Here is a 27,003-nt window from a genome sequence, read left to right on the forward strand (position 1 = left end):
TCCCAGCACTTTGGGAGGCCAAGGTGGGTGGATCACTTGAGGCCAGGAGTTCAAGACCAGCCTGGCCAACATGGTGGCACACACCTGTAGTACCCGCTACTCAGGAGGCTGAGGCATGAGAACTGCTTGACCCTGGGAGGCGGAGGTTGCAGTGAGCTGAGATCACGCCACTGCACTTCAGCCTGGGTGACAGAGCGAGAGAGTTAAGACTCTGTCTTAAAAAAAAAAAAAAAAAAAAAAAAAAAAAGATAAAGGATTAAAAATGCAATCGATCAGGCATTTATTGAGTGCTTGCTATGTGCTTGGCTTTTTAAGGTACTGACCTAAATATTAAAGAGATGAATCTTTTTTACTCATACCAATGGCCTTTAAGCTTAATGTAAATTTACTATGATTGGCTGGGTACTTGCTTATGGAGGAACAGAGCAGAATTGATAGTTGCAAGATCAATAAAACTTTCTTATCTAAAATCAAGATGGGTCTTTATACAGTGAAACTTTATATAGAAGAGTTTGTTCATTATACAAGAGTATAGTCAGATGGCAAAGTATCCTACTTTTCTGAAAGCCTTTGTGGTGGGCATTTTACACTTCCGTTCCAAATTCAGGGGACTCTATTTGAGGGTTAATGATTCGGGGTCCTTTCTAGAAGCTGACCATGGGCCTCGAGCTGCACAGCAACTTCCCTTAGAAGAGCTTCTTCTGCCTGCCTTATTGAGTCATGTGGAGTAAGTATTAGAAAAGGAAAACCATCTTATTTACTTTTGATTTCACTACATTAATACAGATTTTAATGTGCTAACTCTTTCCTACCGGCATTGGGGGCGGGGGGGGGGGGCACACTATATTTTCTGTTTCTTCTTCTTTTTTTTTTTTTTGAGACAGGGTCTCCTGTTGTCCAGGCTGGAGTGTGGTGGTGCAACCACAGCTCACTGCAGCCTTAACCTCCCTGGGCTCAGGTGATCCTCCTGCCTCAGCCTCCTAAGTAGTAGCTGGGACTAGAGGCGCATGCTACTATGCCCGTCTAATTTTTGTATTTTTTTGTAGAGACATGGGTCTTACTAGGTTGCCCAGGATGTTCTCAAACTCCTGGGTTCAAGCAACCCACCTAGCTCAGCCTCCCAAAGTGCTGAGATTACAGGTGTGAGCCACGGTGTCCGGCCTCACACTGTCTTTTCAACTGTCTTCATCATTTACCTATTTCGACTTGAAGGTACCTAAAGCTAAGGCCTTTGCATGTGGGGTTCACGTGTCTCATGCCATGGACTTGCACTGAGAAGCATCTCTTCCTACTTCTGTAGCAGGCTCCCAACTCCCCAGCCCTTGCTCAAGTCCAGCCCCACTTAGCAAACCCCTCAAACACAGGAAAGCAAAAATAACCCAGCCAAACAAAACCCAAGAAAAATCCCACATCCACAAAAAGCATACATCACTCACACCATTCCTCTTTCAGTAACTACTGCATAGTGCTTAAAATAGAATTACTTCTGGCTGGAGAGGTCAATGGCATCTATTTCTGAAGTTATGTTAAAACAGCTGAGCTGTAACAGGATCTTGCAATTCACTCCATCTGCAGGTGACTGTCTTTTGGTGTAGTTTTTATACTAAAGAATGATAAACTTCCTAGGACAGGAGTCTGGAAGGAAGGCCACTGCTCTCTGGCTTCTGCTGCTGATGAGACTTAGAGAAACAATACATGTCTCACCTTCGTAGGCAGAAGCTTCCTAAATCTAATTTTTTCCAAGTTTTAGTTTAGCGAGTTGGAGATATGCCTCTTTCATGATTAATGCACACAATCTCTGCTTTTATATTTTATAAGATGATAATTGTTTCAGAAAACTAAATTTTAAAGCAAGTATCACCAGATTAAGTACCCACATGCAAAGTAAAGTGTGCCTCTGGCTAGAACCTTTGCTGACTTGTGGGAGCCCACAGTGGTCACCACCAGCACAGCTGGAATACCTGCTATGGCTGAGAGACATCTCTGAAGAGCTGCAAATAGGCAGCAAAATGAACACACAACAAATTCTAGACTAAGATCAGTATTAGCAGTAGACTCCCTGCCAGTTTTCTGATTGGCATATGTAATATTTTACTTCTAGACACTGTTGGAAGACACAGTAAGATGTCACTACCCCACTGCTGCTGGTTTAGCTTGGATCAATTGTATAATGGCCTTCATATTTAACTCTAAAATTATCTATATTTCGGTGAAATCTGAGTTCAGAGATGAAATCTCTGGAAGTTCTTGTTCAATTTCATTGTTAAATTCAGAGCCAACTACGAGGCTCCGTTACTCACTAAATGGTTTTATTAATTAATATTCAATGTTCTCTTGTGTGGCTGCAAGTTGGTTTTTAAGTGTCCCAGAATATTTATGTCTGCGTACGCAAGGTAATCATGTTGCTGAGTATTTTTAGGGCCTGCTTTCATTCCCTTAGAACACACAAAAATTTTATGTTTGCACTTTGGCCCTTTCTGCCACATCCCACTAACTGGTAAAACAGCAGACTGATTTTATGATGACTTAATAGCTTCGTATATACAGCAGAACACAAGGTCCTGAAATTCTGGCTCGCACCAGAGACAGTAATTGAGGCAATTTTCAAGGAGGAGGATGTGTGTGAGCCAGTGTAGACAACTTTACATCCCGTGTCAGGTGCGGCCTCTGGAGCCCTTCTCAGGCAGCCTACAATTTCTGATAAAAAGACAGGCACAGGGATATTTCTCTGGACTAATACTGCTGTTTTATCTCCAGAATGAATCTGAACCAGGTCCAGACAATCCAGTTTAGGAAGCTATACTGCATTTCCTAAAATACTATGTTTTCCTCAGGCTCACAGAAAACTAAATATCAACAGGACAAAAATGACTGTACTGTAGCATTCGCTCCTTTAAAACAACACACACACAAAATATGTAATTCAGAAATCATATTTTATAAGATAGGAGAGATCAATACCCTTAAGTGGTAATGATCAACAACTTAAAACCCAAACTCTGACATAAGTGAAAATTCTATAAATTCAGCATAGGTCAACAGCAAAATTGCATAAAACCTAAAAACACCAACTTGAAAAATAGCAGAAATTTCATGAGGTGGAAGGCTTCTGTCTGGGAGTCCCAACAGCTACGGAAAGCTGTGCAGGCATTCAAGCCAGTGGGCAGCACGGCCCGGCAGGTGCTCAGACTGCTGCTGCCCTTGCTGACCCTGACTGCCCAGATGGCACAGTCCCCAGAGAGGAGGGCAAGGGGCTGCCACCGGGGGCAATGCCACTCCTGCATGCTGTCGGCTCTATGAAGGGAACTGGTGTGGAACTGTTAATTCTACAGCCTCAAAGAACAGCTTGGTCTAACAAGCTTGGAGAGTGAAAGGCTATGATTGCTTGTAACTCTTAAGTGATCATACTTATGATTTTTGCTCTCACTGCAAAAGAAGGCTTGGTTCATGTCTGAGACTTACACATCACAGGTAATACAGGGCAGGAATAATATTCAGTGTAGCCACTTCACGCCAGAGGTAGAAAAACAGATTGTTATAAATGAAAAAAATGAATAATCCCATATGTTGTGCAATATACTAAACTTGACATACTTTCAGCATGTGAGCATACTTCTACAGGGAAAAAAATTTGTGTAACTTTGTTAATTGGTAAAACTAGATTTTCAACTGCTCCTATAATACTGCTACAACTACAAAGAGCACACACATGCACCGGCTGCAAGAGTTGCAGGGGAGAACACAGTACAGCAACACTGTTAAGGTGTAGCAGTTACAGCACATTTTCCTTCTTTATATTTGGTGATAATATGCGCAATTTGTTTAAAAAACTATAAATATTTTTCATATAAAAGATAATTATTTTGGCTCTTTTAACTGAACAAGAATGCCTCTTTCGGAGTGAAGCTCCCATGTTTTAGCTACTAAAAACGAGTTAAAAGTAGTTTCTGGGCCGGGCGCGGTGGCTCACGCCTGTAATCCCAGCACTTTGGGAGGTCAAGGATGGCAGATCACGAGGTCAGGAGATTGAGACCATCCTGGCTAACACAGTGAAACCCCATCTTTACTAAAAATATAAAAAAATCAGCCAGGCGTGGTGGCGGGCGCCTGTAGTCCCAGCTACTCTGGAGGCCGAGGCAGGAGAATGGCGTGAACCCGGGAGGCGGAGTTTGCAGTGAGCTGAGATTGTGCCACTCCACTGCAGCCCAGGCAGAGAGCGAGACTCTGTCTCAATAAAAAAGAAAAAAAAAAAAAAAGTAGTTTCTAGGCCAGTCATGGTGGTTCATGCCTGTAATCTCAGCACTTTGGGAGGCTGAGGTGGGTGGATCACTTGAGGTCAGGAGTTCCAGACCAGCCTGGCCAACATGGTGAAACCCCATCTCTACTAAAAATACAAAAATTAGTCAGGCATGGTGGTGCTCGCCTGTAATCCCAGCTACTTAGGAGGCTGAGGCAGGAGAATCGCTTGAACCCGGGTGGTGGAGGCTGCAGTGAGACGAGAGCATGCCACTGCACTCTAGCTCAGGCAACACAGTGAGACTGCCTCAAGAAAAAAAAAAAAAAAAGTAGTTTCTGGCCAGGCATGGTGGCTCACACCTGTGATCCCAACGCTTTGGGAGGCCAAAGTGAGAGGATGGCTTGAGGCCAGGAGTTTGAGACTAGCCTAGGCAACACAGCATGACTCTGTCTCTAAAAGAAAAAGTTTCTAAAGATAACATTTCCTTAGATATCCTCCAACGGGGAGATCCTCCAACAAACGCAATATGGTTCTAACCTCTGTAGGGTGTCATGGATATAATATTTTACATACACATTACACATCTGAGACTTTACCATCTCCCTCCCACATACGTACCCTTGGAGAGCTACTTAATCTCCCAGGTCTCATTTGTAAAATGAGGCCCAAGGAGCTGTAAAGATTCAATGAGATGATCCATAAAAATGTTCCATACGTGACAGCCAAGCATGGCCAGACCTCACTTATTGCAAGACTCCAGTGCCAGGCACAGGGCCCTCTGTAGCTTGAGCTCTTCCAGGAATTGGCACTCAAATTGGGACTATCCACTACGGGTAGATGGGACATGCAAGCCAATTTAAAATAGTCATGGGCTGCATAATGACGTTTTGGTCAACTGACTGCATAGATGACAATGGCCCCCTAGGATTACATATAATGGAGCTAAAAATTTCCCATTACCTAATGATGCTGCACCCATCATAATGCAGTGGAATGCATTTCTCATGTGTTTGTGGTCATGCTCGTGTAAACGAACCTACTGTGCAGCCAGTCACAGCAAGGTCTAGCACACACAACCGATGATGCTAACACAGGATTATGTTACCAGTTTATGTCTTTACTGTACTTCCTGTTACTGCATCTCCAATGGGACAATGTATGGAGGTAGACAACAGTGATACTGAAGATCCTGGTCCTGCGCAGGCCTAGGCTAATGTGTGTGTTCGTGTCTTAGTCAACAAAAAAGTTTAAAAGGTACAAAAGAAAGCTCATAGAATAAGAGTATAAAAAATACTTTTGTACAGTTGTACAATGTGTTTGTGTTTTAAGCTAAGTGTTACTGAAGAAAGGAAGGTATCTTTTAATAAATGTAGTGTGGCCTAAGTGTTCAGTGTTCACCAAATCTACGGCAGTCTCCAGTGGTGCGCGGCAGTCTCCAGTGGTGTGCAGTAGTCTCCCATGGTGCACAGTGGTGAACTGTACTTTGCAGTGATGTACAGTAGTCTCCAGTGGTACTAAGTAGTCTGCAGTGGTGTAGAGTGGTGTGTAGTAGTGTAGTCTGCAGTAGTCTCCAGTAGTGTGCAGTAGCTCCAGCAGTGTACCGTAGTTTGCAGTGGTGTATAGTAGTTTGCAGTAGTGTATATTAGTCTGAGTAGTCTGCAGTAGTGTACAATAGTCTGCAGTGGTGTATAGTAGTGTACAGTAGTCTGAAGTGGTATACAGTAGTGTACAGTAGTGTGCAGCAGTCTCCAGCAGTGTACAGTAGTCTGCAGTAGTGTCCCAGGCCTTCACATCCACTCACCACTAACTCACTGACTCGCCCAGAGCCACTCCCAGTCCTGCAAGCTCCACTCACAGTAAGTGCCCTATACAGGTGCACCATTTTTAATCTTTTATACCATATGTTCCCTTTTCATGTTTAGCTATGTAAATACTTAACATCGTGCTACAACTGCCGACAGTATTCAGTACAGTAATATGCTGGACAGGTTTGTAGCCCAGGAGCAATGCCTGTACCACACAGCCTAGGTGAGTAGGAGGCTATGCCACCCAGGTTTATGTAACTATACTTTATGTTAACACAATGCTGAAACTGTCTGATGACACATTTCTTAGAATGTATCACCACTGTTAAGTGATGCATGACCACATTAATTCTGTTCCTGGAGCTTTTTGTTGTTGTTTAAACAAATGGGGTCTCATTATGTCGCTCAGGCAGGCTTTGAACTCCTGGGCTCAAGCCATCCTCCCACCTCAGCCTCCCAAGTAACTGGCATTACAGGTGGGGGCTCTCAGATCACTTTCCGCATACCTTTACTATAATGCTAATTAAACTCTATTAAATTTGATATTACTGGCCTGTCCCACCAGACTATTCCTTACTTAGGAGGAATCTTCTTTTTCTTTTTCTTTTTTTTTGAGACAGAGCTTTGCTCTGTCGCCCAGGTTGGAGTGCAATGGTCCCAACTCAGTCCATTGTAAGCTCCGCCTCCTGGGTTCAAGCAATTCTCCTGCCTCCACCTCCTGAGAAGCTGGGATTATAGACATGCACCACCATGCCCGGCTAATTTTGTATTTTTAGTAGAGACGGGGTTTCACCTTGTTGGTCAGGCTGGTCTCAAACTCCTGACCTCAGATGATCTGCCTGCCTTGGCCTCCCAAAGTACTGGGATTACAGGCGTGAGCCACCACGCCCGACCTAATCTTATTTTTCAAATCCCTTCATTTTCCTTCTTCCTGCTTCTCCTTATCCTCCCAAGTACTTTATAAAATGTAAGGGCCTAGAAATATTAGTCATATATTAGTAAAAAATTGGAATAACAAATTCAAGTACTCCAAGGAACCAGTCAGTTAACGTCAACAGGCCCAGTGTAAGAACAGCAGCACAAGCTTGATGATGCTCGATGGCTACTGATCAAAAGCCTCCGTGCTGGGAATCATCAGGGGTCAGGGGCAATGTAACACTGTATGGAGAGAACGCACAGGCCCTTATGAAGGCAAGTGGCTCTGACTGACTGTTGCCATTGGGTCGGGGGCAATGTAACACTGTATGGAGAGAACGCACAGGCCCTTATGAAGGCAAGTGGCTCTGACTGACTGTTGCCATGTGAATCCAATGTGTCAGACTTTTCAGGTTTCCAAATGAAGCCAGAAATCTGGAATTTAATATAAAACATCTGCATTAAAAAATGCCAATTCACAGAGAAAATGTGGGCCAAACACGCACATTTGTGGGACTAGGTGCAGCCCATGGACCGCTGGCTTTTGACCTCTGGTTTAGTGACATGGATGTGTTAGGTGGAGGTTAAAACTGTCTTGAGGATCCATAAAGGACTCCTGATGTGGCAACCTCACTGAGGTACAAGTGAACCACCAAGCAGTCTACGAGGAGGCTGGAGGGCCCAGCTGGTGGGCCAGGGGAGGTCCTGTAGGGCAGTCATAATTGAATTAATGTAGCAAGCAGGATAGTCTCCTGTTGAACGCTTATGACAAAAACCAAAAAGGTGCCCAAATGCCCAGGCTGCCCTACACAAGATGGTGATTCCCCAACTCCACTGGTCCCCAGCGTGCAGACCTTTCAGGCTTACTGCTTCCTCCCCTGCACCATCACCACCCAACACTACGTATATACTTCAATTCATGTGCTGTTGCCTCCCTCACTAGATCTAGACCCCACCATGGCAGGGTTTTGACTGTTTTGCTCCCTGCAGTTTACCCAGCTACCAGGGCACAGCCTAGAACGTGGCAGGTCCCAATAAATTCACTGGTGATCTCTGGGCCCTGACATTGCCCAGCAACTCTCCGGGGCCCCAGTCAAGTCAGTTCTCTGTTCCTGTCCTCTACATGGGCTAATGCACGCTCCCCCTCTACTCATGCCGCTGCTCCTAGCCAGCCCTCCTCCACTCTGGGCTGGTATCCACACTCCCAGAGAGAAAAGAACCCCAGAAGGTGGCCTTGGCCCTCTGGCCATGACAGCCTGGCCCACCTGTGCAGCGCTTTTTCCTGCTCCTTGCTTCACAAGATGGGTGAAGTGCCCTTGTCCTGCTGGATGCAGGGATCTCTTCCCTCTTCACTCATTCTCATCTCCACTTGTTCCTTTCTAACAGCTCTGAAACATGCTCGTGACTTTGCCACCTTAAAATCTCTCTGCTCTGGACCTCGCCCCTCTGGCTGAGAACTGGTCTTCCATATCTGGGACCTTTTATTGTCCCCACCAGACACAGCGGGCTCTGAGCCTCCTGCTGTGCTCATGGGCATGCCAGTGAACTGACACAGTCATCTGCACACTTGCCCAAGTTCTGAGCCGTGTCTATCCTATCTTCTTCTTTGCTCCTGTATCCAAATGGTTATGAAGTCTTGGAATCATGCAGTCATTGCCTTCAAATCCATCGTCTCCACCCCAGGCCACCACTGCCACCACCCAAACATTCACTTGATGTTCTACTGAGTGTGCTTAATATATTTTTTTCTTGAATAGAAAACCACCAGAGGATCCTGCTTTGCTCTCACTGGATAATCTTTAGCAACAATATTGCAGGGTGATAGGGAACTGAAATTATTTTAATGCTATCTGCTATTAAACACTACTCAGACTAGTCATGAATATATAATGAGAATAAGATTTTTTTTTTTAACTTGTAAAGAAACATGAAATACCTTTCATACCTGGACCGAGCAATGGTGATCGATTCAGCTGAGTACTGGCCTGGTGCGGTGGCGGTGTCTCGACCCTGTGTGTGGTGTTGCTCGTGGTAGTGGTGGTGGTGGTGGTATTGGTCGTGGTACTGCTCTGGATGACCGGGTTGTTTCTATCCCACATGTTTACAGTTTTATTGTTATAGTTGCTTGGGTCCCCCCAAGCTGAGGTACCATCATCAATTTCCATTTTGCGGCGAATGGACGGTGGAGAGGGTTCTTCCCAGCCAGTTGCCTCACTGCTGTCCTTCTGTTTGACTGGTACTGGCCCCCCGACCCACCCTGTTCCTGTCTGTTTCACAGAAGCAGCTCCTCCCCAGTTACTCACATTGTTGTCTTGGGGTTTGCTAGCCCAGTTCTGTTGGGGGCCAGGTTTTAAAGTCTCCCCCCAGTTTGTACCCGGATTGGCCTTTGTATTTGTGCTATTGCCCCAGCCACTGCTCCCAGATCTCGTGGTGTCATTCCAACCAGACCCTGACCTATTACTGTCAGCATCCCATCCAGATCCGTTTTTTTTCCCATCTACCAAGTGTCCAAGGACAGACGATGAATCTGCCCAGTCTCCCCCTCCGGCACTCCAGGCTGGATTTGATCTTTGTCCATCTCCCCAGTGTTGGGATTTGGGCTTTGGAGGCTCACCCCAGGTGGGTGACTTGTCCTCCTGATTTGCGGCCCCACTCCAAGCATGGCCACTCTTGGCAGCAGCAGCAGTACTAACAGCAGTAGAGCTTATCGAGTCCCCCCAAACCCCCGGGCCACTTGGCGCTTTGTTGTTGCTGTCTCCCCAACCTGTGTTTGCTGGCACAGCGGCAGGTGGCGCATTGACCCACCCAGATACTGAAGAGGTATTTGTACTGTTCATGATGGACCCATCGTTCTTCCCCCCTGAGTTTGAAGGCTGAGTAGCTGCACAACCCCAGGCCTCTGTCCCATTGTCATTTTTCCTTTCAGACCTAGGGGATTCTTCAAATTCCCAGGCAGTGTTCTGCTTTACAGGAGTCTGTCCCCAACCAGTATTAGATAGAACTCTTGGGTCAAGATCATTCCTTGGCAACTGGATGTGCCCTTGGTCTATAATCCCTTTATCTCGCCTTCGGCCTTCTCCCGTTCCTTCCCTCCCAGTGCTTCCTTCATTGTGGTTGCCAGAACCATCACTACTTCCTTCACTTGCTGTAGTTCCAGAAGATGCCGCTTTGGCCCAGGAGTTCATGTGTTCACCACTAGGCTGCACGGTAGGGTTCTGGCTGGTGACACTAGGACTCTCCCACCCTGTTGATCCTTTCCCATTGATGTCACTATTGGAATGCTGGTTTGGGGGCTTTCCCCATTCCCCATTCACACCGTTAGAGGTGCTTCGGCTGGGGTGGCCCCAAGCGCCCGAATGGATATTACCAATGCCATTGTTGCCACTGCCCCTTCCCCAGGCGAGTATTCCAGGACCAGCAGGAGGTCCTGAATCCCAAGCATTTCCTCCATTTCCTTCCTTTTGCACAGCACTGCTGGATCCGTTTTGTTTAGCACTTAATGCTGAGTTCACAGTGTCTCCATTCCCCTGACTGAACCCAGAATTGCTATTTCCTGTGGCAGGGTTACCTGGGGACAGTCCCCATACAGAATTGCTTATTCCTTCAGCACTGCCCCCACTGACTTGAGAAACTGATGATCCGTTAGCACCAGGAAGGCTTTGCAGGTGGGGCGGGATGATGGCCCCCATACCAACAGCCATGCCCCAGTTTGGCAGTCCATTTGTCTGCATTGCATTGATAGGGTTGGGTGAAGAGTTCATGGGGTTAGTGTTATTTGGTCCATCAGTGTTAAGGTTCTGAGGTTGTGCGCTGAAAGACACATTCTGAGAAGTGGACGTTTGTGGTTCTGTGCTCTCTTGCGGCAGCAAGTTTCCCCAAGCACCTAAAGTGCCTGTTGGGTTCCCGTTCTGGTTGCCCATATTTTGACCTATGGCACTGACTGGACTGCAAATACTGGAAGGGTTGCCTGTCGCCACGGTTCCTTCATGTCCAAGTACAGGCCAGGCAGCTGGGTTGGCATTAGGATTAAGGTTAAGATTAATGCCAGCATTGGAGTTGGAAGCACCCCAGCAATTCTGACTTCTCCCATCTCCAATCATAGTGTCCATTTTTCCATCCCCACCACTGACAGAGCAGTGAGCCAGGCCAGAGCTGGAGCCTGTGGCTACACCCCACACTCTGGCCGCACTTCCATTACTGTTCGCTCCCCCTGCTCCAAGGGCACTCTGATTAGAAGGGCTTTGGACGAGTGCGCCATTGGTGCCATTATTGCCATTTGTCTTCTTGGTATGTCCAGTGAAGTTGCCCTGGGCACTCCCTGTAGCCATGCTACTGTTCTCTGAGCCACAGTTGGAGGCAGAGTCAGTGTCTGTAGTACATTCTGAGGCAGATTCAGTCTCTGTTCCTGTGATGGAAGGCCACGCCTCCTTGTCAGTCCTATCTATTATCACTTTATCCCAGCTGCAGTTGGCTTCGCTTCTGTAAGTAGGCTGCTGTCCCCAGTGGGAATTTTCATAATGATCTGCCAATCCACTATGACTGAGATCTGAAAAAGATGAAACAAAATTCAAAATTAGATTTTCTACCCATTTGTCAATGAATCAACTGTTAACTAGTCTTTGGGGAAGCTCTTTATTTCAAGTCTTCAAATCTGAATGACAAGCACTAAAAAATGACTTAAAGAAAAAAGCTATTTGTCTTCTTAATAGATCCTATTTTAAAAAGCATTAATGTTTTTAAAATTATATCAATTCTTACCACTACACCATACTATTATTCCCCCTGGAGAATATTCACAATGCACATTAGCATATCAGCATCTCTGAAAGCATGTGTAGTAAAGCCAGCTCTGAAAGATACATGACTTTGCAACTCCTATAAATATAGAGACTGAGAAATGCTGGCAATGACAGTAAGTTCACGTGGAGTTTTGAATAAAGCTTGTAGTTCTCTTTAAGACCTCTAATTAGATTACAGTATTACATAGAGGCGAAACATGGCTTTCAGTAGGAAATTTGTAAATTGCGTTGCAGAATTATAACAGAACCAATATTTGGGGTAGGGGAAGTGGTGACAGAAGGAAAGAGAGAAAAGACAAGGAGACAATGCTATCTTATGTTATCAAAAATACTAACGATTAGAAATGTTTAATTAGATGTATACTACTTTATCTGATCTTATCTGCAATTTGGTTTATCACTGTCTCCTGCACATTCATAAAAAAAAAATCTGTAGCTCAAGGACATCACTAAAAAAAAGAAAAAAGAAGAAAAAGAAGGAAAAAGAATCTCAGCCCTACAGGTGCTATCTTTTGGATCTCTAAGGATTCCCTCTATCCTTGTTTTCTATTTCTTCAGAGTCTTTTCTTTGGAGACCCCTAGAATAACTACATATGACATCTTCTTATAGTATTTAACTCTTCGGGTCCTTTTAAAGAATCCCTTGTTTGGATCTGCACTTTATTTCCTATGACTTTAATAATTATTTGAGTATTTCCAACATCACAGTCAAACTTATATCCCAATCAACTTTTTGGCAGACTTTATTCAAAGTATGTATCACTCAAAAATAAAGTAAAAGAAATGTTAAAAAAATCATTTCACCTAAATATACAACAAACCACATATATGATTTAGAAATCCTTGGTGAGTTTCTCTAAATACTACAATATACAAATAAATTGCAATAAAATATTTTCTTCTCTTTTAGAACCTTTTAATTATGTTCTCTTCAAATTTATTTTAACAAGAAAAATCTTATAGACAGTTAAAACATGAATTTCCCAAATAAATTTTCTTTCACAGTTTGATGTAAAGGAAAAAAAGCAAGTGTGTAAAAAATTATCATTATCATTAGAAAGACCATACTAAAGCTAATATCAACCTAAAAGACATTTTTATTGCTTGATTTAAGAGCAATGTAATGATTTTATAATTATGCTCTAGGTGATTTCAAAGTAGGTATGTAATTCCAGGTGAAAATTACAAGGGAAAAATGAAGACAGGCAACAGAAAACTTTAAATGTTGAAACTGCTATAAAATGATTAGGTTCTTTTCACTGCCAAATATTAGGGGTTGGCTCTATAACCCTGGTTTATGACAATTTGGTTTCGCACATACTCGAAAAACTATCTAATATAATAACTGACTAAAGAGATAAATGAGCCATTCCTCATTTAACACAGAAAATAAGACCAAGTTAACACACAGAGATTACGGCTTGTTACCAGCAAATATTGTCACATTTCATTTTAACACCAGTTTGGGTTCCCTCAGGGACAGGTTGTGCCATAAGGCAGGGTGCTTTTTGACTAGGACAGCACTCACTTGTAACCAACACCCAGAAAGCAGGGGGTTAACAACCGATGCATTCTTTCCCATAGTGAGTTGCCATTTGAATACACAGTATTATTGGTTCCATTCCACAACAGTCTCACTGTAAAATGATCTGCCCTCTGTTAATGGTCTACTTCGAGGAATTGAGGATTGCTCGGCCCCCAATTTGACAGGTTCACACTCAGTTACATGACAGGTTTGAAAGAAGGATAGCATTATAAGCTGGTGGCTAATAAATGCTGTTGGACAACTGTCTAGCCACATGAAATGAAGCTAGATCCCTTGTATCATATACAAAAATATATTCTAGATAAAGTAAAGAGCTAATTAGGAAAAGCAAAACTTCTTAAAGCTTACTAAGGAAACACAGGAGACCATCTTTATGACCCTGGACATTGTATCTTCTTACAGAAGACATGAAATATGTAAGACATAAACAGGTGATAAATTTGACTATGCTAATATTAAAAACATCTATATAACAAAAGATATCATATAATGAAAGCTAAAAAAACAAGCCATAGCAGGAAGAAGATACAACCGATAATGTATGGTTATCAGATTAAAGAATTCCCAGCCAGGCGCAGGGGCTCTCGCCTGTAATCCCAGCACTCTGGGAGGCTGAGGCGGGTGGATCACCTGAGGTCAGGAGTTCAAGACCAGCCTGGCCAACATGGTGAAACCTCGTCTCTACTTATACAAAAATTAGCTGGGAGTGGTGGTGCGTGCCTGTAATTTTAGCTACTCGGGAGGTTGAGGTAGGAGAATCACCTGAACCTGGGAGGTGGAGGTTGTAGTGAGCCGAGATTGAGCCACTGCACTCCAGCCTAGGCAACACAGTGAGACTCCATCTCAAAAAAAGAAAAAAAAAAAAAAAAAAAAAAAAAAGAATCCTAAAAATCAGTAAGAAAAAGGCCAACAACCCAATCAGAAATGGGAAAAGGACAGGAACAGGCAATTTAAAAAAGAAAAAACTCATAAGCCATTAACATATGAAAAAATAATCAACCTCATTAATAATTAAGAAATGCACTTTAATGTCACACTCTAGATGAAAATGACACAACACTATGATTTTTGAATTGTGGTTCCCTCTGGGGGTGGGATGGGGACCAGAACGGAGTTGGCGGGTGATACCTATAACATTTCTAAAACAGAGAGTCCTGAAGCAAATATGGCATGATATTATGTTAAATCTCTATTGTGAATACAGTTATATTATTTTCTGTATACTTTCGTCTATTGAAAAAATATTTTTAAAATTTTTAATTTTTATGCTTAAATGTGATACAAATCAGGGGGCAGAGCAGTCTGATCAAAAACCCATCTGATCCCTGAATTAAGTGTCTAATTTCTGAAGGTGAGCTCCTTGAGGGCATGGCAAATATATTTTTAGTTTTCCATTCAAAATGCTTGCCACATATAGGCAAACAATATATGTTTCCTGGGCAAACAAAACCATAAATGCACAGTGCTACAATCTGAGTTCTAGCTGAAGTCACCAATCAGCTGCACTTGTACAGCCCAGATTGCTTTGAACAAGCACATCTGTCTTCCGAGGGAACCACTTCCACTACAATGACGTCTCCTACTCAGATCTTCCCAGGCTTTGAGGTGTAGATCTCAATTACGCCACAGCAAAATAACCACCAATGGGGCAGTACTGGCAGGAAGCAAAGTCACTTCTACAAAGGCCAATATTCATCCCTAACAGCTGAAGTGCCATAAGGATGGCCATATAGGATGCTGTAAGGATGAAGTCATGCCTGTTGAGTTTACATACCGGGTATTTCTAGAACCTTTTCCATTAAAACAAGAAACAACACTTCCCTCTGACTGCCCCTATTCCAAGCACCCTCATGTCTTGACTGGATTACTGTCAATAACTGTCCAACAGGTCTCTACCCATGCCCCCTCCTGTGCCCCCTGCCCCCCCAACAGTGCTCTTTTCCAAATGAATGCCCAGTGGATCACCAACGGTTGGGTCTCTTTTGAGGCCGCTCGTATCATTCTTTCTCTTGCTCTGTGCGCCACACAGTTCCTCAAGGTGCCATCTGTGTCCTGCCCTCCCAAAGACAGGGCTGTTAAAGGTGCCATCCCCTGCCTGGGCTCAATGTCTATTCTTTTTTCCTATCTCAAATCCATGGACATTTAATTTGGGACATTTTTGTTCCATAGTTAGGACACTCTCATACATTCATCGTAACAGTCCTCCTTTCAAGTCACTTAGACCAACCAGGGTGGCAAACCATTTCTGTAAAGGGCCTAACAGCCAAAATGCTTCAGGCTCTGTGGGCCATATAGTCTCTGTCACAACTACTCAATTCTGCTGCTGTGGCATAAAAGCAGAATGAGTGTGGCTGTGTGCCAACAAAACTTTATTTCCAAAAATAGGTGGTGGGCCAGATGTGGCTCATGGGCCCAGAGCTTGCCAACTTGATTGAAACAATATTATTGAGTGCCTCCTATGTGCAGCTACTGTGCTGGGGACACAGCCATAAACAAGATGAACGGCCTCTTTCTCTCATGGAGCACACATTCTAGTGTGAGTCATCATGTGACTGGCTGGTTCTCCCTCTAGGCTGTAAACACCATGAAGGCAAGGGGTGCCTATTTTGGTCCTATTTTTATTGCCAGTGTTCAGCAGAGTACCTGACAGAGAAGCAGCAGTAAATAAACATCCATTGAATGAATGAATGAATAAATAATTCTTATCAATACTTGAAAGCAGTTTGCTAGTAAATGATGCTTACATTTTCAGTCTTGAAGGTAAAATTAAGATTAAGCTTAGGTTGCCATGTTGACTAGCAACCAACTTACCTGAAGTTATTTGCAAAAATACTGGATTATCTATTCAGAAAAGTTAGTACAAGAGGAACTGACAGTTCAAAATCCTTTTTAGTTAGAAAAAATTACAACTGAGACTATGAATCTCTGTTGAAAACATAGATAGGGTTTGATAATAAGTTACACTACCTCACTCCTAGGTATATACCCAAAAGAAAGGAAATCAGTATATTGAAGAGACAGCTTTGATGTCTGCTGCAGCACTACTCACAACAACCAAGATTTGGAAGCAACCTACGTGTCCATAAACAGATGAATAAAGAAAACATGAATTTACCGTGATTAAAGTATCATGGATATTTTGTGGTGCTATTATGCTCTTTGTGTTGCATAAAATATCTTGTAAAAAATTAGATGAATAAATGAATTATTAAAAAAAAAAAAGAAAACATGGCACATATACACAATGGAATACTGTTCAGCCATAAAAAGAATAAGATCCTGTCATTTGCAACAACATAGATGGAACTGGAGGTCACTATGTTAATTAAAATAAGCCAGGCAGAGGAAGACAAGCTTTGCATGTTTTCACTTATTTGTGGGAGGTAAAAACGAACATAACTGAACTTACGAATATAGAGGCTAGGAAGGGTAGTGGGAGAGTGAGGGTCAGGGAGAAGTAGAGATGGTTAATGGGTACAAAAAATAATTAGAAAGAATAAATAAGACCTAGTAATTACTAGCATAACTGGCTGACTATAGCTAAAAATAATTTCAATGTCCATTTAAAAATATATAAAAGAGTATAATAGGATTATTTGTAACACAATGGATAAATGCTTGAGATAACTGATACCTCATTTATCCTGATGTGATTATTACACATTGCATGCCTGTATCAAAATACCTCATGTAACCCATAAATATATATACCTTCTATGTACCCAGAAAAATAAAAACAATTATAAAAAATAGAAGTTTTACTATAGAAGTCAACTTGGAACAATGCTATTTTACTTAAAAAGGAACCAGTGAATCAACTATCTCTTTTCTCCCACCTCTATGGCCTCCTTGCGCTTCTTGGGATAGGCTGCAGCCTCACGGCCACGCTGTGGCCTGGTACATCTTCTGTCACAGAAGAGGAGCAGGGAGTGTGCCCAGCCAGCCCAGCCCACTGAAGTTTCAGGCTGCAGCTGCTGACACTCCATGTTTGGCTACCATTATGAGACATACTGCCATTCTTTTTTCCTTTTTTCCATACTTTTGCTGCTCTCTTGTTCCTTACTTCTTGGTTCTTCCACCTCATCAAATGGTCTGGCTCTCCAAAAATTAATTTTACTGAAAATTCAATGCAGGTTCATGGAAAAAGAAAAAAGTACCTACCACTTATAAGCTCTCTTTTGCAGGGCAGGCTTAGGGATCTCTCTGAAAATTATAAATACAAAACTCCCAAACCGGGGAATGTATTGCATACTGAACTAATTAAAATATGCTTTTAGCTCTACTCTATCAAATCTCTGAATGTCTCCTCTTCCTCCTCCTCATCACCACCACCATCACCATTGTTACCACCATCACCAACAACACCGTCATTACCACCACCATCACCCACCAGCACCACCACTGTGATCACCACTACCATTATCGTTATCTCCACCATCATCACCAACTGCATCATCACTATCACTATCGCCAATAGCACCATCATCATCACCACCATTACCCATATATTTTTAATCAGAATACCAGGATTTATTCCAAAAATGAAAATGTAGTCTAAAAAAGTAAACGTCGTTAAAAAAAAAAATCTGTGAAATGACTGACTTTTAAGAGCAGCCATTTTGAAATGAATGAAAACTCTGAAATGAACCAAGATTGAATTCTCTTACAGCTATTCTAGACTCTCCTGTTCAGCACAGGAGCTTTCCAAGGCTAAAATCCATACACCTGACACACAGCAAGACTGAAGAGAGTTTATAAATGAAAGTCCTCATATTCATAAGACATCACATACTTTATACCATTTCGGAGTTTGAAGTATTTCCATACACATCGGCTTAACTGAACCTTACAAACAATGTCAGTTTTACAGATGAAGAAACAGGCTCAGAGAGGCCGAGTGGCCAGGGTTTCTAACTAGCAAGCAGTAAGGAATAAACTGAAATCTGGGTTTTCAGAATACAATCTAGTGCTCTTCCCACCACATCATTCTATTATCAAATAATTCTTCCCCTAAAAAAGCCTTAAAAAGCAAAAAGAAATGAAGCTCATGTATAACGTTAAATTCTCTTTTCTTCAGCTGTTAAGTGGTTTACACAGTCTATAAATAGGTGTCTATAAAAATCTAAGCAACATAACTGTCTTAAGTGATTAAATTAAAAAGGATTACATAATAGCATGGTTGAAAGAGCAAAACTTTCCTTTGTCTTTAAATTCCAAAATGTTAGCATATAAAGATAAAATTTTCCTGGCAAAGTATTTAATGAAGAGCTTCCAAAAGCTATGGTAAGCAAAATTTTAATGAGGTATGAGATTTAATCAGATAGGAAAGTGTGGACAAGATTTACTCAGAGGCATGCAGAATGCTTAACTGGTGCTAACGCTGACAAACAGTACACGCGTTCATTCTTTATCATCACAGTCCTTTTAGCTGAAATAATACATTATAGATTATAAAAACTAGTTCCCAATGCTTTCAACAGTTGACAATATACGTTTACTAAGGCTTACTGATACCACAAATCCTTCGCTGCTTGGTTTTCAGGGGCAGGATAAATGCTACAACTGCTTTCAGCTTTTGAAAACCAAAGATGCCTCCCCCTCTACTGCATTTACTGGGTGTAAATATCTCAGCGAGAAAGTACTTTGAATTCAAAATTCCATTGCTGGACAGACTCCCAAACATTTCATCTGTCAACTGCTATAAATACAAGGCATTATGAAACGCAGAACACAGGACAAGATTTATTGGAAACACAAAAAGTGTCCAAAAGAATAAGTTTGTTGCCTTGTGTTTTTCTTCAAAACGGCAGTAAAATGAGATTCCTTCTTCAAGGTTAAGAATCTATTAAGTAAAGAAGGAAACCGGGGGCAAAGGAGGCTTGCTTCCTAATTTGGGAGGGCCTGCCCGTGCCAGCCCGGCAGAGAGAAACCACAGTAGGGAAAGCCATGGGTAAGTCTCTGCTCAGTGCGGCAGATCTTTAGCAAGCAGCTCTTTTCCAAGACGCCATTTTATCCAATCTGAATTGCAGCCAAGAGCTTAGGGACGCGGAGCTACCACTCACACGCTGGAATGTTATGTCACAAATGGACTGGCGAGAAGCAGCCACTATGTGTTCCGTGTTTGTTCCGTTTCTTCTGCTCTACGAGGGGCTGACGGGTGAGGAAATACCTGCAGACGGTGCCGCCCAACCCTCCTAGGAGACGCCACCTCGCGTGCACAGCTGCCTCTACTCCTGCATCTAGGCTCGCCTGGCCTCTCGCTACAACATGTCGGCTGGGTACAGCGAGAGCTGCCTCCTGTAGAGCTGCCAGGGAGCTGCCAGGAAGCTCCCGGGGCCAGCCTGCGTCCGGGCCACCCGCGGGCGCCCGCGGCCGCAAGCCGGGCAGGGCTGGGCAATGCCCTTTCTACTCCAGGAGGCACCCGAATCATCCCCTTCAACTAGGGGTGGAGGCATGGACGGATGGGATTTTACAGCTTTGATTATCTAATTGCAGCTGACACTAAACCGATCTTCCTTCCTCTTTAAATTCTTTCAATTGTCACAAACATTTTCACTTCAGGACCCAGTTACAATTAGCATCACAGCCACTTTTCTTCTGTGTTTTTGAAAGTCAGCCAAAAGAATAACGGCATTTTGCCTATTGGCTGCAGGCGAATAAACTGCGGCTCTCTCATCCTGCCTTTGTTTTCCGCTCCTTCTTTCTCTCTTTTTCTAAACAACTCCTAAACATTTGGCATGCCAACACTAGCTGTAATATTCTAAATGAGCCCCATATGTAAATTGGCAAGTGTCCAGCTTCTTAATTACTTTCCTGCCTCTATCTAAAAAAGATCTAAGTAGCAAACACTACCATATATTAATCAAAGCCTCTGTTTATAAATGTACAAAGCAGCCACCAAAACAGTACATTGTTCCGCCTTTGGCACAAGTTATTATTATTATTTTTTGATGATAAACGCTCTCAAGTGTTTCAAGGTGGAGTTATCCTGCAGACTTGCAGAAACATAATCTGCACTGAACATGACATGATCAGGTAGCATTCTCTGGAATCTCTGGAAATCACTGTACTTACTAATACTCATCTTCTCAGTTAAGATCTGTTGCCATCTGGCTAAATGAACTCCCATCCAAATCAATATGTGAATTCACAAATCTACTTTTCCCTGTATTATTTTATGAGAAGGCCAATGTTTCATTTGCTGGTAATAGTCTTTATCTAAAGAGAACCTGGAATCAGGGCTGGGAGGCACCCTGGCCTGTCTGCCTCGCAGAAGCCCTTTGACCATTGGCAATAACTGACTGTCTCTCTCCGGCTACTGCCAGTGAAAGGGGTAGGAATAAAAGTTCTTCCAGAAACCTGAAAACCCTGCCCACCACCCTATATTTCCACCACTCTCGTTCCACCTCTGTCCTCTGGGGCTGCCCAGGGTCAGTGGGGCTCTCAGGCCAGCCCTTTGACAGCTGAAATGCCCACAGGCTCTCCTCCTCTGGGGCTTGTTGTAGGCTCCCCTCTGTTGTTCTCCCAGTCCTTAGAGGGCATTTCTAGGCCTTTATTGCCCTGTCTGCTTTGGATGCCCTTGTGTGCAAGCCTGTGTTTCCCATGAGGGATGGCCGCCACAGGGATGCTGCCTGAGAAGAGTCACAGCATTAACCACTGGCAGGAGGGTCAGCTGGATGCTAGAGGGTCAGCTGGATGCTAGAAAGCTCCGTTTAGAATTGTTAGCTCATTACAAAATTGGTTTCACTTGACTGAATTTCACTTCAACATCAGCATTATCAAATATTAAAAGCATCTAGGACTTATTTTTGCATGCAAGTATTAGAAGTCTTGGTTACCTTCTAAAATGGGATACCTGTTAACATCAATAATGCTACAAAACCAATGACGCTTCTGCCCAACGCCCGGGCCAACGTGGGTGACGGCAAGAAGTTGACACCAAGAACAGAAGGGATGGCTGACCTGATAAGAGGTAGGGAGTCGGGGGGCAAGATTTGAAATTGTTGTTCTGTGGGGACCTGCAGCCTAGCAAAAGTTCACCTGGTTCTCAAACATGGGCTGCTCTTTATCGTCACAGGATACAGTGAGATTGCTGGTCACTGGAAGACTAATGCTATCTACACCTGTTGCCTGTTCTGTAAAAAATACGGTCAACTGTTTTTGTCCCTACTGTGTCTTGACACGTTCCAACTTGTCTGTCATTAATTCATGCCACTGGGCAGAGAACAACCACAGAGCATTCAGTTGTCAGTAAAGAGCTGTGCTATAGGTGTCTGCAGGATGTATTCCTGTATCTGAGCAGCTAGGTCATATTACCCAACATTTTGATAAATCCTGCCAAATGCCTACTTACATTCCGACCAACAGCACAACAGTGTCGCCTTTTCCCACACTCTTGCTGATCGTCTGTGGTGGTTACAGGGTCTTGAGAAGATTAAATGAGTTAATATGTGTAAAGCAATTGGATCTTGCAAATGGTAAGCACTCAATCCATAGTACTGTGTTATTGTAATAGAGGGATATTAACAAGATTTAAAGTTTTGACAATTTGGTAAGTGAAAGTGGTCTATCAATGCTGTTTCCATTTATCTTTTCCCTGATTACAAGGAAATACTTTTTTTATTTTTATTTTTTTGAGACGGAGTCTCACTCTGTCGCCCAGGCTGGAGTGCAGTGGCGTGATCTCGGCTTGCTGCAAGCTCTGCCTCCCAGGTTCACACCATTCTCCTGCCTCAGACTCCCGAGTATCTGGGACTACAGGCGCCCACCACCACGCCCGGCTAATTTTTTTTATTTTTAGTAGAGATGAGGTTTCACCGTGTTAGCCAGGATGGTCTCGATCTCCTGACCTCGTGATCGACCCACCTCAACCTCCTAAAGTGCTGGGATTACAGGCGTGAGCCACCGCGCCCAGCCACAAGGGAATACTTTCAACATACTTAGGACCCATTTGTGGTAGTTCTATGATCTGCCTGTTCACATTCTTTGCCCATTCTTCTACTGGACTGTTTTTCTTTTGATTTGTAGGAACGCTTGGTATTTTTGAGATATTTACCTTTTGCTATTTACACTGTAAACATGTCCTCTCAGATTTTATTCATATTCGTGTACAAACATTTTAAACTTGTATACCCTCAAATCTGTCAGTCTTTCTTTTCATGGCTTATGATTAACATTTTATCCCAATATTTAGAAAATACTCTTAGGTCATCTTTCCGTAGTTCTTATATTTGTCTTGTATATGGCTTTCCAGCACTCAATATTGATCTGAATCACTATTTTCTCAGTGATCTGCAGCTCTCCGTGTATACATCTGTTTTTCCCCCTGCTCTCTTTACATTGTAGTTCCTGGATCTGTGTTTATTCCTGCCCTAGAAACACACTGTTAAAATTACTCAAGGATCACAGCTTCCAGTGATAGCTCATTATGCTTTTCCAGTTTTTGGCCCTTCTATTCACGTACATTCGCTCTTCTAAATGAACTTCAGAATTAGTCTATCAAGTTCCAAAAGCAACTTGTTGGAAGAGCTTTAAATCTGAATTGAATTTGGCTCTATTACCAAAAGAAGCTTTTATGCTGGTTTATTACTACTACTTAGTAATACCAACAGCCTACTTTTCGAGCCTTAGATCTTCCCGCTGCCCCCCTGCCCCAATGAGCCTGCAGCGGTTACTGAGAGGCTTTACAATGGCGGGTCTGCGCTTTTCGTGCATGCAGGTCACTCCACCTGCAACGCCCTTTCACCTTCTTTGCCCGGCACAGCTAACTTGAAACTCCGCTCGTGTCACCTCCATCAGAAAGGCTTCCTTGCAGCCCCTAGCCGCACTTTGGGTTAGTTGTCCTTTCCGTGTGGCACTCTATCCTTATCTCTGTTACAACACCTGGAAGTGGCTGACTTACTTACTGGTTATTCCCAAACACTTCCCTCATGGATTGCTTCACTCATGAACTGTGCATCCCCAGTGCCGGGTGCGTGATGTTTGGTAGGCATTCAACAAATGTTCTGCTCAATGAACAAAAGATGACACACATGACAAAACCACAGTTCTGAAAGGCTAGCATCTTCCTCCCTTCTCAGAGCTGTGCAAGCCAAGTGTGGCACTGCTACCTGAACATTCTCACAGAGGAAGAAAAGGAAAAAGAGTGAAAGCGCGTGAAGCTAGTACACTAGTTTGTCTAAGAAATGGCACAACGTGTGGTTGCAATTTTCTATAGAAACAAGCTTGCAGATTAATGTAAATCAAAAGGTGAATTATGACAAAATGTTGCAAGAGCCGGATGAATCTACTGATTTATATCCTGTTAGGAAGCATATGCTATATAAAGAAAAAGAACAATGAAATAAATGTCAGATTAAGTCTCTTTTCTTTTTTTTTTTTTTATTTTATGGAATCTTGCTCTGTCGCCCAGGCTGGAGTACAGTGGCATCATCTCAGCTCACTGCAACCTCTGCCTCCCAGATTCAAGTGATTCTCTTGCCTCAGCCTCCCGAGTAGCTGGGGTTACAGGTGCCTGCCACCACACCCGGCTAATTTTTGTATTTTTAGTAGAGATGGGGTTTCGCTATGTTGGCCAGGCTGGTCTTAAACTCCTGACCTCAGGTGATCTACCTGCCTCGGCCTCTCAAAGTGCGGGGACTACAGGCGTGAGCCACCGCACCTGGCCTATGTAAGTCTCTTTTCTAATTTCACCAGTTGCCTTGTACTGTAACAGTATATAAATTTTATCTACACTTACACAGCTAAAAACGCTACAAATTCCATTTTTAACTCTTTAAAAACGTTCCCATTTCTGCTCCTCTATTGCTTAATTTTATCCATAAATCCTCTGTTTATTGCAATGGACACGTTAAGTTTTCCATTAGTACAGTACGGGACTATAACATTTACTTCCACGGGAAAGCAGCAGGCAACTGGTCAAATACTCAGTTATGGGGAAACGAGGATGCCCACAAATCTTCACTGTGCAACTTTTTAAAGCTATGACAAAGGTGACTTGAACTCCATCGATTCCTTCCATGAATACTTCACCTTTCTTTAGTTTTTGCTAAACACACTAAAACTTGGGGGGAGGACACAGAGTTTACATACTCACACACCTAGGAAAAACACAGAAATCCATGTGCTAAGCTGAAAGAACTCCCAGTTTCACTTTGCTTTTCATTAGAAATGGTGTGCTGTTAAATTCCTAAGGATTCCTCACCTGCCCCCTGCTTGGTTAATTCAGCCTTAGTTCTACCGACCCAGCATTTGTACTTCTGTACTTCTTTTCAATTTAACCTTACAAGTTAGAGCAATGTAATCATGAAAAAAACTCTATTTTTTGTTTTAATGTAGAAGTGACTGTAGGAGTCACTTCTGCATTAAAGTGACAGATACAAGTACAATGAAAATCTATGTATTACTTTTAAGAAAATTTTAAGAGCTTTTTTTTTTTTTTTTTTGAGACAGAGTCTCGCTCTGTCACCCGGGCTGGAGTGCAGTGGCCGGATCTCAGCTCACTGCAAGCTCCGCCTCCCGGGTTTACGCCATTCTCCTGCCTCAGCTTCCCGAGCAGCTGGGACTACAGGCGCCCACCACCTCGCCCGGCTAAATTTTTTTTTGTATTTTTTAGTAGAGATGGGGTTTCACCGTGTTAGCCAGGATGGTCTCGATCTCCTGACCTCGTGATCCGCCCGTCTGGGCCTCCCAAAGTGCTGGGATTACAGGCTTGAGCCACCGTGCCCGGCAAGAGCTTTTATTTCAAACTGTATCTAAAAATACTTTCACTGCACCAGAAATCTGGTTACTCCTCAGGAATACACGAATACAATTTCACCTGGATATGAATTCATTAAACAACTGTAATATGAAAAAGAGAACTCTAGGACGGACAAGTGAAATTTCAAAATATACACAAATCACAGAGTGATGAGAAAGCTTTACTGTACTGTTTTCGAATTTAGTCAGTTAAAAAATTTGAGTATTTTTTTGAAACAGGTCTTGCTATGTTGTCCATGCTGGTCTTAAACTCCTGGGCTTAAGCAATCTTTCTCCCTCAGCCTGTCAGGTAACTGGGATTTGTAAACACTCTGCTTCACAATGGTGTTTCAAAGATGGGTACATATTTGTTGTATATTTCAAAGTCTCACATTAACAACTATCACCTGCATTACTCAACACTTATTATAAGCAAGGCCTTGTGCTGAATATGAAATAAATACCTCATCTTTAAAATTAGGAATCTCTTCATTTCAAAGATGAGTCGAAAGTGCAGGGAGTGAACGTGATTTAGTCAAGGTCACACAGGAGGTGGTGGGTCTGGAAAGTGGACTGGGCCTGTCTCTTGACCACTTTGCCACACTGCCTCCATGCACGCTGATGCTCACCTACAATCCCTGTGCCAACACCACAACAACATGGGATGGTGTTCCAGAAAGGCCTTCCACTGACAAAATCAAACACAGTCATTGGAATAGTGTCCGAATCAGAAATTTAAGGGCAGGGACCTTAGAGATTAGAGGTCCTGAGAGGTTCAAAACCTCTCATTCTAGATGAGAAAGGGAAGTACTAGTTGGTGGCATAGTGAGTTCTAGTTTCCAAGTCCTCACCTATGGTTCAGAGATTTTCCCATTCTGCTTAATCATGGAAAGCTCAGAGACATTATTTATTTTTTCCTGTTGCCCAGGCTGGAGACTCGATCTTGGCTCACTGCAACCGCCAACTCCCAGGCTCAAGTGACTGTCCCACCTCAGCCTCTTGAGCAGCTGGGACCACAGGCACGTGTCACCACGTCTGGCTAATTTTTGTACTTTTTGTAGAAGTGGGGTTTTGCTATGTTACCCACGCTGGCCTCGAACTCCTGAGCTCAAGCAATTCACCCGCCCAGGACTTCAAAGTGCTGGCATTACAGGCGTTAGCCACCGTGCCCGACCTCAAACATTGTCTTCATAGGATATTTCCAACTTAGTTGAAAGGCAAGACTTTTATGACCTAATCAGCCAAAAATATAGGATATATAGTATATAGTAAGTGCAAAGGTGTGTGTTACAAACTGGGCATATTACATCTGTAAGAACAGAATGGAGACAGAGCTGCTTGGGGAAGCCTCATGGGTGCGGGGTAACAATGAACTGAAGGAAAGCGGGGGTGGGAGGGGCAATTAAGCACGTGTGCATAGGGGGAGGGGACTTGACAGTGAGCATGGCACACTTGTGAGACAGTAAGAAAGCAATCCCAATCATAATAGAAAGTAGGCCATGGAGACCAGGCACGGTGGCTCATGCCTGGAATCCCAGCACTTTTGGAGGCTGAGGCAGGTGGATCACCTGAGGTAGGAGTTTGAGACTATCCTGCCCAACATGGTGAAACCCCTTCTCTACTAAAAACACAAAATTAGTCATGCATGGTGGCGGTCGCCTGTAATCCTAGCTACTCAGGAGGCTGAGGCAGGCAGGAGAATCACTTGAACCCGGGAGGCAGAGGTTGTATGAGCCAAGACTGTGCCATTGCATTTCAGCCTGGGCAACAAGAGAGAAACTCAGTCTCCAAAAAAAAAAGAAAAAAAAAAAAAAAAAAGAAAAAAAAAAAGGAAAAAAAGAGCAAGTAGGCCATAGAAAGTAGAAGGGAAAAATGATGGGGAGACTCAGCTATGAAGGGCCTTCACAGCCAGACAGAAAAACGTAGAGTACATTAGTAACTAAGTGACCAGGGCAGGTTTGT

The 27,003-nt window shown here is 43.2% G+C and overlaps 1 protein-coding gene across 2 annotated transcripts in view; it reads right to left on the bottom strand.

Annotated features, from left to right (window-relative positions):
• TNRC6C (trinucleotide repeat containing adaptor 6C) overlaps window positions 1-27,003 on the bottom strand; it is a 139,763-nt gene that overhangs the window by 52,094 nt on the left and 60,666 nt on the right. For both annotated transcript variants that reach the window (XM_010381911.2, XM_030923618.1), the window contains exon 5: window positions 8,903-11,503. In XM_010381911.2, the coding sequence (XP_010380213.2) occupies window positions 8,903-11,503 (2,601 nt within the window). The remainder of the gene's footprint in view (window positions 1-8,902; window positions 11,504-27,003) is intronic.

This window comes from Rhinopithecus roxellana, chromosome 19 (assembly GCF_007565055.1).
Source record: "Rhinopithecus roxellana isolate Shanxi Qingling chromosome 19, ASM756505v1, whole genome shotgun sequence".
In the NCBI taxonomy this organism is placed as follows: domain Eukaryota; kingdom Metazoa; phylum Chordata; class Mammalia; order Primates; family Cercopithecidae; genus Rhinopithecus; species Rhinopithecus roxellana.